The sequence below is a fragment of the Pygocentrus nattereri genome, chromosome 26 (genome assembly GCF_015220715.1).
Source record: "Pygocentrus nattereri isolate fPygNat1 chromosome 26, fPygNat1.pri, whole genome shotgun sequence".
In the NCBI taxonomy this organism is placed as follows: domain Eukaryota; kingdom Metazoa; phylum Chordata; class Actinopteri; order Characiformes; family Serrasalmidae; genus Pygocentrus; species Pygocentrus nattereri.
In genome coordinates this window covers 17,400,451-17,411,865 of record NC_051236.1, presented here as the reverse complement: position 1 = coordinate 17,411,865, position 11,415 = coordinate 17,400,451, and the positions used below count along the sequence as shown (strand labels likewise).

At 41.4% G+C, this 11,415-nt stretch overlaps 1 protein-coding gene across 15 annotated transcripts in view; it reads left to right on the top strand.

The window, feature by feature from the left end:
- The first annotated feature begins 448 nt into the window (after window positions 1-448).
- Window positions 449-11,415, top strand: part of cadpsb (Ca2+-dependent activator protein for secretion b) — a 97,972-nt gene continuing 87,005 nt past the window's right edge. For 6 of the 15 annotated variants that reach the window (XM_017712636.2, XM_017712632.2, XM_017712634.2 and 3 more), the window contains exon 1: window positions 453-1,093. In XM_017712636.2, the coding sequence (XP_017568125.1) occupies window positions 755-1,093 (339 nt within the window). In that variant the 5' untranslated portion in view covers window positions 453-754. Of the gene's footprint in view, window positions 1,094-11,415 lie in introns of all 15 variants that reach the window. The other 9 variants (XM_017712638.2, XM_017712637.2, XM_037534877.1 and 6 more) reach the window with 5 other exon arrangements.

Here is an 11,415-nt window from a genome sequence, read left to right as displayed (position 1 = left end):
TTGATTGTCGGCCTCCTTGTAGTGCTGTTAAAGCTGAAAGAGGTCTTAATGCAGACTGCAGACTGTCCATGTCTGGGTGTAATGAAACTCGAATACTGAAAATGTGTACAAGTGACTCCAGCTACCGTGCTGTGCGAGCAGTCGCGCGACCGGAACAAGCCTCGCCCGCATTCAGTACCACGGACAGCTGCCGCGCCTGGCAGGAAGTGGACATCGTTTGTTTTTTCCCCACCCGTATTCCGTCAAACCCCGCTGGTAGCGCTGTTATTGGTTAGTAGTTCATGCTAACAAGCCGCTGCGGTGTATGAGTATGAATTAACAGCCAATTCTAGCGCAGGAGGCGGGAGCTGCCGAAACCAAATTCGGGTGCTGAAAGCATCCGGAAAACCGGTGGGAAAACCAATACGCCGTTCGTTTCCTTTCATTGAAAGAGCTGCTCGCCCCCTTCTCAACCCGGCCCCCACCCCACCCTCTCTCTCTCCCTCTCCCTCACTCTCTTACACGCGCATCTCTCGCACTGACTGGCCCCCTGAACACACACGTAAGCAGCGGTGTCGCTCCGGCCGCGTGCAGAGCGATTGCAGCGTCCGCGCCCGCAGCCTCCGCGCGCGAAATATCCCCAGCATTCCGACAATCTTACGACCGCGTTTTGTGAATTAGTCGATTAGTCGAGCTCGGCCAGCCCCGACTCCAGCCCAGCGCGGTCCGTCGCTGATTTGAAACCAAAAAAGGGAAGGAAAAGAAAAGAGGCAAAATGTTGGATCCGTCATCCAGCGAGGAGGAATCGGACGGGATAGTGGAGGAGGAGAGCAAAGAGGCGCTGGCGCCGCAGGCGAGCTTCTCTCGCGTCTCGCCGAACCGGAGCAATGAGAGCTCGGACAGGCTGCAGCCCAGCAGCCGCGGCAGCAGCGCCAGGCCGGCCAGCCCGAGCCCCACGGCCGCCGGAGAGCAGGAGAAGGAGGACGCGGAGAGGCTGCAGCGGGAGGAAGAGGAGAGGAAGAGGAAGCTGCAGCTCTACGTGTTCGTCATGCGCTGCGTCGCGTACCCGTTCAACGCCAAGCAGCCGACCGACATGGCGCGGAGACAGCTGAAGGTAAGAGCGCGCTCGGAGGCGGGGTTGGGGGGGGGGAGCATGCGCTGCTCTCACCTTCACAGGCTCACTTGGTTCACCCCCCAACACACACACACACACACACACACACACACACACACACACACACACACACACACACACCATAATCATCACCACCAAAAACATGATAACAAGGCCGCGCCGCAGCTCCGGTTCTAACGTTCTGCTGTTATATAAGGCAGCAGAGCGACAACGGGGACGAAGGATGTGTGGGGTGGTCGTGCAGTCCGCTGGTGGTGGGACAGTGATGTTTCAAACGCAGCCTCGCGCCCTTCGGCTCGGGACAGCTGCCCGTTCTAGCTCTCCTCCGGGGGCTCCTGATGGAGCGGACCAAAATAAAGCAGTGTCATTGCCGTAGTAGGGGGTCACGTGACCTGCGCGGTGGCGCGCGTCCTCCGTGCAGCACAGCCCCACTTTGCTCCGCGCGCGCCATCCACCGCCCCGCTCATTCATCTTCCAAGGTGACTTTAGGGCCAAGATGCAAACGCGAGATCGGCCGCGTGCGCAGAGGGCCGCGCGCTACAGCGCTCACCCCGATTAGATGGGTGTGCTTTGCCGGTTTAATGTAATCCAGTGAATTTATTGGCCTTTTTAATAACAATAACTCAATAATTTTCATTTTTTTGTTGTGATGGCAGAGACTACTTATATTAAAATATTATTAGTATCATGACTATTGTTATTATTATTATTATTATCATTAACTAACTATACTATCTGTTGCTAATAAAACAAACACAACCAAATAGGCAAGTTAACCTATTATTATTATTATTATTGTTATTATTGTGAGGTTTATTATTAGGTGTGCTTTTCTCGCCATAGACCTCCATTCATTATTTAGCTCCAAACGGTCCGTTTTATTACTACTCGCTCATGTAGTCACAGCTGAAGGTTTCCTATGTAAAACACATTTTCAGGTCTGCAGCCCAGTCTGTGTATTTTTTCTATTTCTCTCTTCACATTTTTCCCAGTTAACTTTTTTCCTTCAACTTCTTGGAGTCTAATAATACTGAGCTATGAAGCTCCACATTATCCCCACTGCTCTGTGTATTTGATCCTTCTAGCTTTCATTCCTCCTCCGTTCTCCCAAAAGAAAACTGATTTTGCAAATCCCTCAGTGTTCAAGATAGAGGCCCAGAATTCTGTGTATACCCAAAAGCTACATGAAACAGGCCTGTTTTGTGTTCTTACTCCCATGCATCCTATTCATTCCTCTATTCTTTTAGCTTATTGCCCCTGTTGACTGCAAAAGCCTTTTTCAAAACTGCCCCCCGTATTTACAGTGTTAAATCTAGAACAACTAAACTTGGTATTAAGGTTCAGGCTGGCCCAATACATAATCATGCTTTGCATGCAGATTGCCTCTTTTGTTATCATCTGGCTATCTTGGTTTTTTTTTTCTTTCTTTCATTCGTTCTTTCTTTCTTTCAGCCCAGTCCTGGTGTAAAGCTGCAGGCTATTGATCACAGTATGCTGCAGAGTGTCATACTGTTACCACTCTTGTGTCTGATCCTGATCTTGCATGGACGCACTACAGCACCCATCTAATTCCCCTCAGTTATTGATCCAGGTTGATCACTTACAATTTACAACAAGCTCTTAACAGCTGGAGGTCACTAGCCCACTACAGACATGGCCAGATGGATAAAATCAATTAGGCCATTTTTGATTTTGATCCATCTTCAAAAGGGAAGGAATTAGTCTGATTATGAAATTCATCTCACAAATCAAAATCACCCGCATATTATGGTGTAAATGTCTCAAATTCTCCTTTTGAGATCAGTTAACTTCCCAGTTACGAAGATCTGAAATGGAGCTCACCTCAGGTCTTGTAACAGGTAAATTCTTCAGTGGAATGAATTAAGAATGTTTTTAATTATCATGGTGGATCCTCATTTGTCTGAACAGATCAGTCTTACCCAAATCATACATAAAATTGTGTTTAATTTTGTGTTGAAGGAGTGAAGGGTACTGTGAACAATGAGGCAAAAATATTCTATACAAGAATTCCTTGTTAAAGCAGACAGATATTGAATGAAGTATGTACTGTTTGACCGAGACTGAGTTCGACCTCCATAGCACAAACATTTTAAAGCACTCATTTCAGATAGATGGATGTGTTTGCTTAAGACAAGTGGACACTTTGGCTGCTTCCTGGATTGACTAGGCAGGTCATCTTTTTTAACCATCTCCTTTTTTCCTATTATAGGTTTTGTCTTATAGAACAAACTGCTTACATCTACATTAATGTTTTGGTGCTTATATGCACAGAATAAGGGGAAAATATGGAAAAAGTAAAGAAAAACATCCAGGCATAACTTTCACGTTGTAGTTTAAACATAATAACTTCTTGTTATCCATGTTACAATGCCAGATGGACAATGTTACACCAGATGCAAACACCAAGTGCTGAGTAAAAAGCAGTGTACACATTAGCAGCAGCCCAACTTAGTTCTTTTTTGTCGTATGTGTAGCCCTGTGAACTCTGACCATTATATAATTCGGTGGAATATCTGGTGCGAATCAGTAAAAGACATCAAGGCTCTGATTCTCCCACTGGGAGTGAGTTCAGTTTAGTGAGTCAGTGCTGGTGGTATTTAGGTCATTGGTTTGAATTTTAGTGTTGAGTCACTGCTGAAGTCTCTAAAGCGCAGGAGAGTCACTGCAGTCAATCACTGCCATGATTCAGAGTCATGTGTGTGAATCATCACGGTGAAGGACATCCATCAATTGCAAGCACAAAATGAGTGACATATCTGCCATTCTGCTCTGTCTGTTTCTCAGATATAAAGTGGATGTGTATGGTGAGGTCGATGTGACCGGCGTAGCAAAATCCCATTTCAAGTTAGCCTAAGGAAGGGTAATTGTGAAATTCACTTCACAATTTAAATTCACCTGCATATTTTGGTGTAAATTTCCCACATAACGAACCAAATTCCCCTATTGAACTCAATTAATTTCCCAATTTTGAGGATTTGAAACAGAACTGGCTCCAGGTCTTGTAACAGGCACACATTTGTCATTAAAATGACTTCAGAATGTTCTTTATTATCATGGGTGACTGTGAAAAGAGGCTTATGTGTCTGCACAGACAAGTCTTACCCAAATCATCCTTGAAATTGTATTCATTTTGTCAAAAAAGTGAAGGCTATTTTGAAAAATAAAGTCAAATATTTTATCTAGTAGAATTTCTCATTAAAGTACACAGATATTGAATGACCTAGACATAGTTTAATCTCTATAGCATACAGATTTCTAAAGCTGTGCAAAAACATTTTAAATGGCTTGAACTTTGATTGACTTTAGAGATTGTTTTGCAAAGTTTTGTAAACTCATTCCAACTTCAATTTATATTCACGTTGCCTCACAACAAGGACTTCTGAAAGATCAAGTATAGAAAAAGGCCCCAATTAAGATACTTTGCTCTGGTTGAGGGTGGCCCAAGGATCAAACTGAGTTAGGGCAGAGGGGGTCCCAGACCTACCATAAGAATAAACAAGACCCATACAACAGACATGTTATTTCCTTAAATACGTTTTTGTTTTATAACAAATGTAATATGCTCACACAAGGTGACCCTTTTTCCCCCTGCATTTTCATTGAATCCGACATTAGATTCCTCCTGCTGGAAAAACTATGAATTCACACTGTCCACATTTTTAAAGTAGCTGTAGAATCTGGTGCACCATGCTGCATTGCTATAATTTAAAACTGGGGAGCATTAAATTTTGCTGCATAATTTTACAGCGTAATTTGGTTGCATGTCAAAATAATTTTTACTGCCTAAATAATGTTTTACTTCATTAACTGAGAGAAGGAAGGCTATTAGACATACTTGCCTCATATTTTCACAACTCTCTAAGTGTAAGTACAGAGGTAAACCTCTCAAAATTATTTTGTGATAATATAAGATATAAATACAACATATACAGGTCAGATGTTCCACCAGGTTCCACCTTGGACCAGTGGAAATGCTATTTTGGAGACTTTTTGTTGTTGTTTTCTTTTTTTATTTGACACAGCAATGATATACAAAAGTGCACACGAGCAGCCACCACCCCATTGATTTTATTATGGGTGCTGTTACACATGCTTAGTACTTTTTACAGCCACTTTTAAGAGCAAAACAATGCAAAAAAAATTGCAACAGTTGAAAATGTTAGTAAATCTGCCTCTGGAATATTACAGCAACTCCAGCAACCTATGTTTCTGGGCTAACTCTTTTGTACTTAAAATGATAATTTTGCTGATGTCTGCAGAAGAAGCCCATCCATCCATCATCTAAGCCGCTTCTCCGTCAGGGTTGCTGGAGCCTATCCCAGCAGTCATCGGGCAGAAGGCAGGATACACCCTGGACAGGTCACCAGTAGACTTGAACTCACAACCCCTGGTTTACAAGACCAGTGCTCTAACTACAGAGCTATAGACCCACAGTCTGCAGAAGAAGCCTTTTCTATAATTGCCTGTTAATGTATTTTGGGTCCTGTCCCATTGTCTATTCACATGACCCGCAATACTTAATAAAAGATGATCATTTACTGATTGCCCATAAAATCAAAGGCCCCTACAGTACTAGATAGTTTCCTGTTGTCCACCCTACTTTCCTATTCATGTTAACGGAATTAGGCTCTTACTCTACCCCAAAAGTAATTAAGCATTTTATTGTCATTTCAAAGACTGGAAAGAAGTGATGATTCTTTGAGCTTAAAGTATGACTAAAATAATAATACTGAAGTCAAGGCTGTACATTGCATTGTCACAGGACTTGTGTGGGTGTGCGTGTATCTCTGTGTCTTTTTGCATGCCGACAGGCCTAGTTAGCTTTTTGTATGAACTGCAGTGTTGTGCCTTGAAGTAGCAGTCACTGACCTTATGAAAGAGAACACAAAAGAGCTATTACACTCTGTCACTAGCTATCGGGCCCTTTGAGATTCTTTTTAGCTCATGTAATCGCCTCGCCCAACTCTCCATGCACAAATGCATACACATGCATTTCTTTTTTCCTTGTAGTTCTGTAGAACTGTGTCACTATTGTGCATTCAACATGCTGTCTCACTGCATTACTCTACATGTATAGAATATATGGTACAAAAAACCTTGTAACAATTTACTAGTTTAATATTTATCTTTTTTATTTTCTCAAAAATGTCATCCACCCTTTGCATTGTATGTCATTTCATTATGAATGGTCCAATAGAAACGGTACAAAATTAATTGGAAGTCTTGTTATAACCATGACAAAATGCAGTAAAGAGCAAAAGTCAGAGAACTTCATTAATTTGTTTTCCATCAAAATGGCCATTGTGTACCATTAACTTATTAATTTCTCAGATCTCAGCATCAGGAGAAATGTATAAAATATATTTAACAGAAAATTATCCATACAACTCAACATGTGATGCAATATTATATTTTTTTTTCAGCATTTAGCCTTTCCACACTTTGCCTCTCACAATCCAAGTAATCCATATTTAGTCATGTTGAGATCTGGACTCAGGGGTGGTCAGTCAGAACAACTTCAGCTTCTTTGTTTGATTTGCAAATTTTCATCTTTTTTGTCTATTGCCTTTTCTGAGATGCTGCTTCTTGGCAGCAGATTCATAGCATTAAGTTGTCTTCTCACAGTGGAAGGATGGACAGAAACAGATCTGAAGAACGAGTAGAGCTTGATTTTTTCCTTTCTCTCAAAGATGAAAGCTTTAAAAACTCTTCTGATGGTGGTCTGGCAGGATTTGAACAGTTGTTAAGAGCCCCATTTTCTCTTTTACTCATTTTATGAACTCCAGTTTGGTAACTTACTTTCTTTTGAGGTTCCCTTGCCTTATTCAAGTGGATTATTTTATATCTAAACTCATACCTAGATAAATGAATAACCTAATGGCTGTTGTGACTGTTTTTTTTCCAAATTTCCATTTGTGAACTCTAGGATTTACTTGGTGTATGTGCCTCCCCTGAAGTTTATAGCAAATAAGTACAGAGTAGTAAAAAAAGTGGTAGCAGCCACCTTGAAGCCTGAATTCTGGTTGTACTTTTGCCCATGGTTTATAGTCATACAACGTCAAAAACCACATAATCAAGTCTATTTGAGATTATTGTAGAACTCAACATAGCTAGAGGCATGTATGTGATGATTTAAGCTGCAGTTTTCACAGTGCTAACAGTGTCTGTTAGCTTCTCTTATTTGTTAGCTACATTAGCCCTGTAGCTCCAGGGCCAAAGCTACAAGCTATCACTTTAAGATCATCTTAACTTTTCTAACAAGTGCTCTAAAAGAATGCTGTCTTTCATCTCCTGATGATCTTTGTGTTGCAGTGATGCTGTGAAGCCAGGCCCATGGGAGTTTTTCTGAACATGAAAACACTTGGTGAATGAGAAACGAGTTACTCAATCAGGTCTCGTGCTTCTTACTGTTTGTTACAATGGGTGATGATGAGAGCGACTCCATTACCCTTCTCGCTACAGTCAGAGCGCAACAGAGTGAGGCTGCAGGCCACATGATTATCTCCTTCTTCAGAGCGGGATGCAAATCAGGGCAGCATTGTGTGATGGGTGAAGTTAGCGTGGCTGTAATAGTAGCCAGTCTAGCAAATTCACTTTCATTCTTCCCTGATTTTCCCTTGAGATCTTTTATGGAGTTGCACTTATGTGTTGAACATAGCCTTTTTTGGTTCTCTCTCTTGTCACACACTCTCTTACACTTTCTCTCTATCTAGCCACCTCTCTGTATATGTGTTTGTGAAGGGGTGTCTGTGTGTGTGTGTATGTGCGTGTATGTGTGCATGCATGGTGAGTGTGTGATAGTGAAAAAGGCAGCATGTGCAACCTCAGCCCTTCGCCACACTCATGCACTCTGATGGATCAATATGTCAGTCACAAGCCATGTGATCAGCATGAAACATGAGACATTAAGGTAATCAGAGAGTGACATGAGGGACAAGCAGAAAAAAAGACTAAGGGAGTGCAAGAGGCATACAGATGAGTCTCAGGCCACTGAAAAACCATTTCTTTGATCTGCATCCATGAAAACTGAAATACCACCAGCTCATAATATGGAACTGATAGGAGTGATAGGAGAGGAAGTTCAGAATATTTTGTTTTCTTGCAGCCGCTCTGTGAAAAGGGCAAAGATAAAGACATTTCGAGTTTAGTTGTACGAACAGGCTGAAGACAAGCTGCACTCTCCACTAACTCATTTCACTTTAGCAGGTGAACAAGCCGAGTGGAGTCTGTGATTAGAACAGACCTGACAGCACAGTATCCACATGCTATGCACTGACAGCAGTGATTTCATCCAGGATAGCCTTGAACTCTAGCCACTAAAACATTGCACGAACACACAGAGCCACTGCTGTTGAACCTTAAGGGACATCAGCCATTTTTATTCTGACAAATCAGAGCCAAGAGACGAAAAAAGAGGTGGGATTCAATTAGGAATTCATGTGCATTCGCTTAATGATTCTCCAGTGGGCAATTAGTTCAATCACAGTCCAACCAGAGTAGCTTTTACTATAATCCACTGCTATAGTAAACACATCAACTATGTCTTGTGTGGAAGTCACCATCCTTAAATAAAGGCACTGAATCTCTTTTACTGAGCCGGTTAAATGTATCTGACATACTGTGGGAGAAGCAGAATTAATTTCATCCTCTAATATCCATTGTTGTTGAAACATATTAGAACAGACACCTTTGTTTTCTAGTCACTGCTAAATATTGAGTTAGCTAGCTAACACTGTTTGCTTCAGGGGTTTATTTGTAAGGATTGACTGTCTGAATAATTGGAAGCAGTGGGAACCTAATGTAAAATTTTTAAATCAATAGTGTACAATCTACATAAAAGCATTGACAATAGAATGACACCCTCTGGAGCAACCACACACGGTTACCATATCCAATTGTAAGCACTGGCTAGAGGGGTATAAAGCCCCTCAGCATTTTCCAAGTGATGCTGTAGAACAGTAGAACTGTGTTCTCTGGATGTCACAACATCACTTGGAAAAGTTTGGAGCAGCATTTGTGATCCAGAAATAATCACCCAGAATCAGTACCTTGCCTCAATAAAATGGGGCCATATGCAATGAAATCCTCACAGCAATGGTCCAACATCAAGCATAAAGCCTTCTCAAAAGAGTAGGGATTGTTATTGTAGTAAAAGAAGGGCAAACTCCTTATTAAAACACTTGATTTCAGAAGAAACACTGGACAAGCAGGTATAGCGCACTGTGAAGTCTATAGAGACACCACTCAGGATCAGCTGCAGATACTGCTGATAAATCCATAGTTCGCTAAAGACACCCGCAGCTTGCACTGTGACCTGAAACAAGAAGATGGTTACGCCAGAGGAAATTAAATCAGACTCATGTAGGGCAGATAAAGAGGAATGAGAGGAAGAGAGAGAGAGAGAAAGAGAGAGAGAGGTGCAAGCCGTCAGCATGAAAGAAGGTGGTGTGTTTAGAGAAAGGATAAAACAGTGGCAGAAGCAGTAAGAAAGAGCGAGAGAGGGAAAGAACAGAAAGAAAGATAACCACAGTAAAGCCTGGTGAATCGAGGGTGAGCAGGTTAAGAGGGGATTTTGTGTAGATATGAGAGGCCTGAGGTAGAACCATATCTACTGAGAGACGTTCTGGAGATAAACTACTTTTTAAGACAAAATTGGTGAATTTAATCAGCTAGCACATTAAGGGGCAGGGTGAGAGGCTTGTGTGGACCTATGACAGTTTGATTGGGGGCAGCATTTGCAATATAAATTACTGAGCAGACCACATTTTATTTGTGTAAGATCTGATCAAAAATATTTTAAAAAATACAGAGAACAACAGGAAACAGTACTAAAAGTGTTCATCCTTGAGAGAGGAGAAAACCAGGCTCCACTCTTCATTTAGATCTGAAAAAATCCACAGGTGTGTCTGTCTGATACCCTGATGCTATGGTTATGAAGGCATGTGTAACTGTGCAGGGAAAAGGAATCAGACAAATAAGAAGAATACTGCAAATCAAACAAAGAAGCTGCTGGTGTTCTCAGAACAATGGACCTCAGAAGCCAGACCTCAATGTCATTAATGTGTTTGAGATTACTTGGATTATTATAAGCAGAAAATGGAACCAACTTCTAAGACTGAACTTTGGAGGTTTGTTAAATATGCCTGTAGTTTTATCTGGAAAAACTCAAAGCACGTTTCCAAAAAAATTGAAGCTGTAATAAAGGCAAAGTGTAGACCTGTTAAATACAGAATAAAGATATTTAGCTGTGAAGGATTATGTGTAATTTTCTGTTAAATATTTGTTTTCTAAGTTTTGCACAGTCTTTTACATTTATGTGTAAAGCACTCTCATTGTCATTTCAAAACATCATAACTAAGTATGCCATTAGCATACATTACAGCTAAGAACATTTATTTCCTTCTCCTACAAATGTTTGCTTCTGAGACTAAATTTTGTTACGGTACATTCGTGGTTCTCATGGCTTCATTTATTTTGCAGCTTCATATTACACCCATCAGCAGCCATAATGAAGAGTAGGCACATTCTTGTATGTCCTATCAAAATAAACTGACCATATACTTCTAGTTCTGTCTTCTGTATGTTTTACTGAGAAAGCTATAAATGTTACAATCTGCCTGCACAGTTGGGTTCTTACAGATACCCTACTTAAGCCCTCATAACTGTACTAATGAGAGGCCTATTATTCTAAAAACAGAACATCCTGCTGCATTGCTAATTATAGGCAAATACACAGTATGTCTAATTTATGTTGCTAGTAAGACATAATAGGCGTCTCACTCTCCCACTCTTTGAAGCTAGACAGCTCAATTAGGAGTAAGAGCAATCAAGAGCAAGACTAATGATCCTATCCACTAGTTACAATACATATCAAACCTACAGTCAGAAAAGTTCATGGCAAAGTAAGCATTTGGACCAAATCTGTGGGTGTGCAGTGAGAATGTTGAGCTGCAAGGTATCTAGCTGGTTCTGCTTTGGTGAATGAAGAAAATGCTGACTAATACTGGCCTTAGCATTGATTTTTTTTTCTTTTACAAAGAACCGGCCTATTTGTGTGGGATACGGATGGTAATTTACACAGCTATTATAATGAGAAAAGAGGCGGGATCCATTAAAGAAGACAGGGGGTGGAGTATGTGCTCTTCACACTAAGAGCAACAGCATACCAGCTGTTTTTAGAATCAATATAAACATGCATGCTCACAGTAGTGGGTAGGTTTTGTTCTAAAGACCAAAAACTCTCTTACTCAGGCACATGAACAGAAGAACCCAAGAGGGTT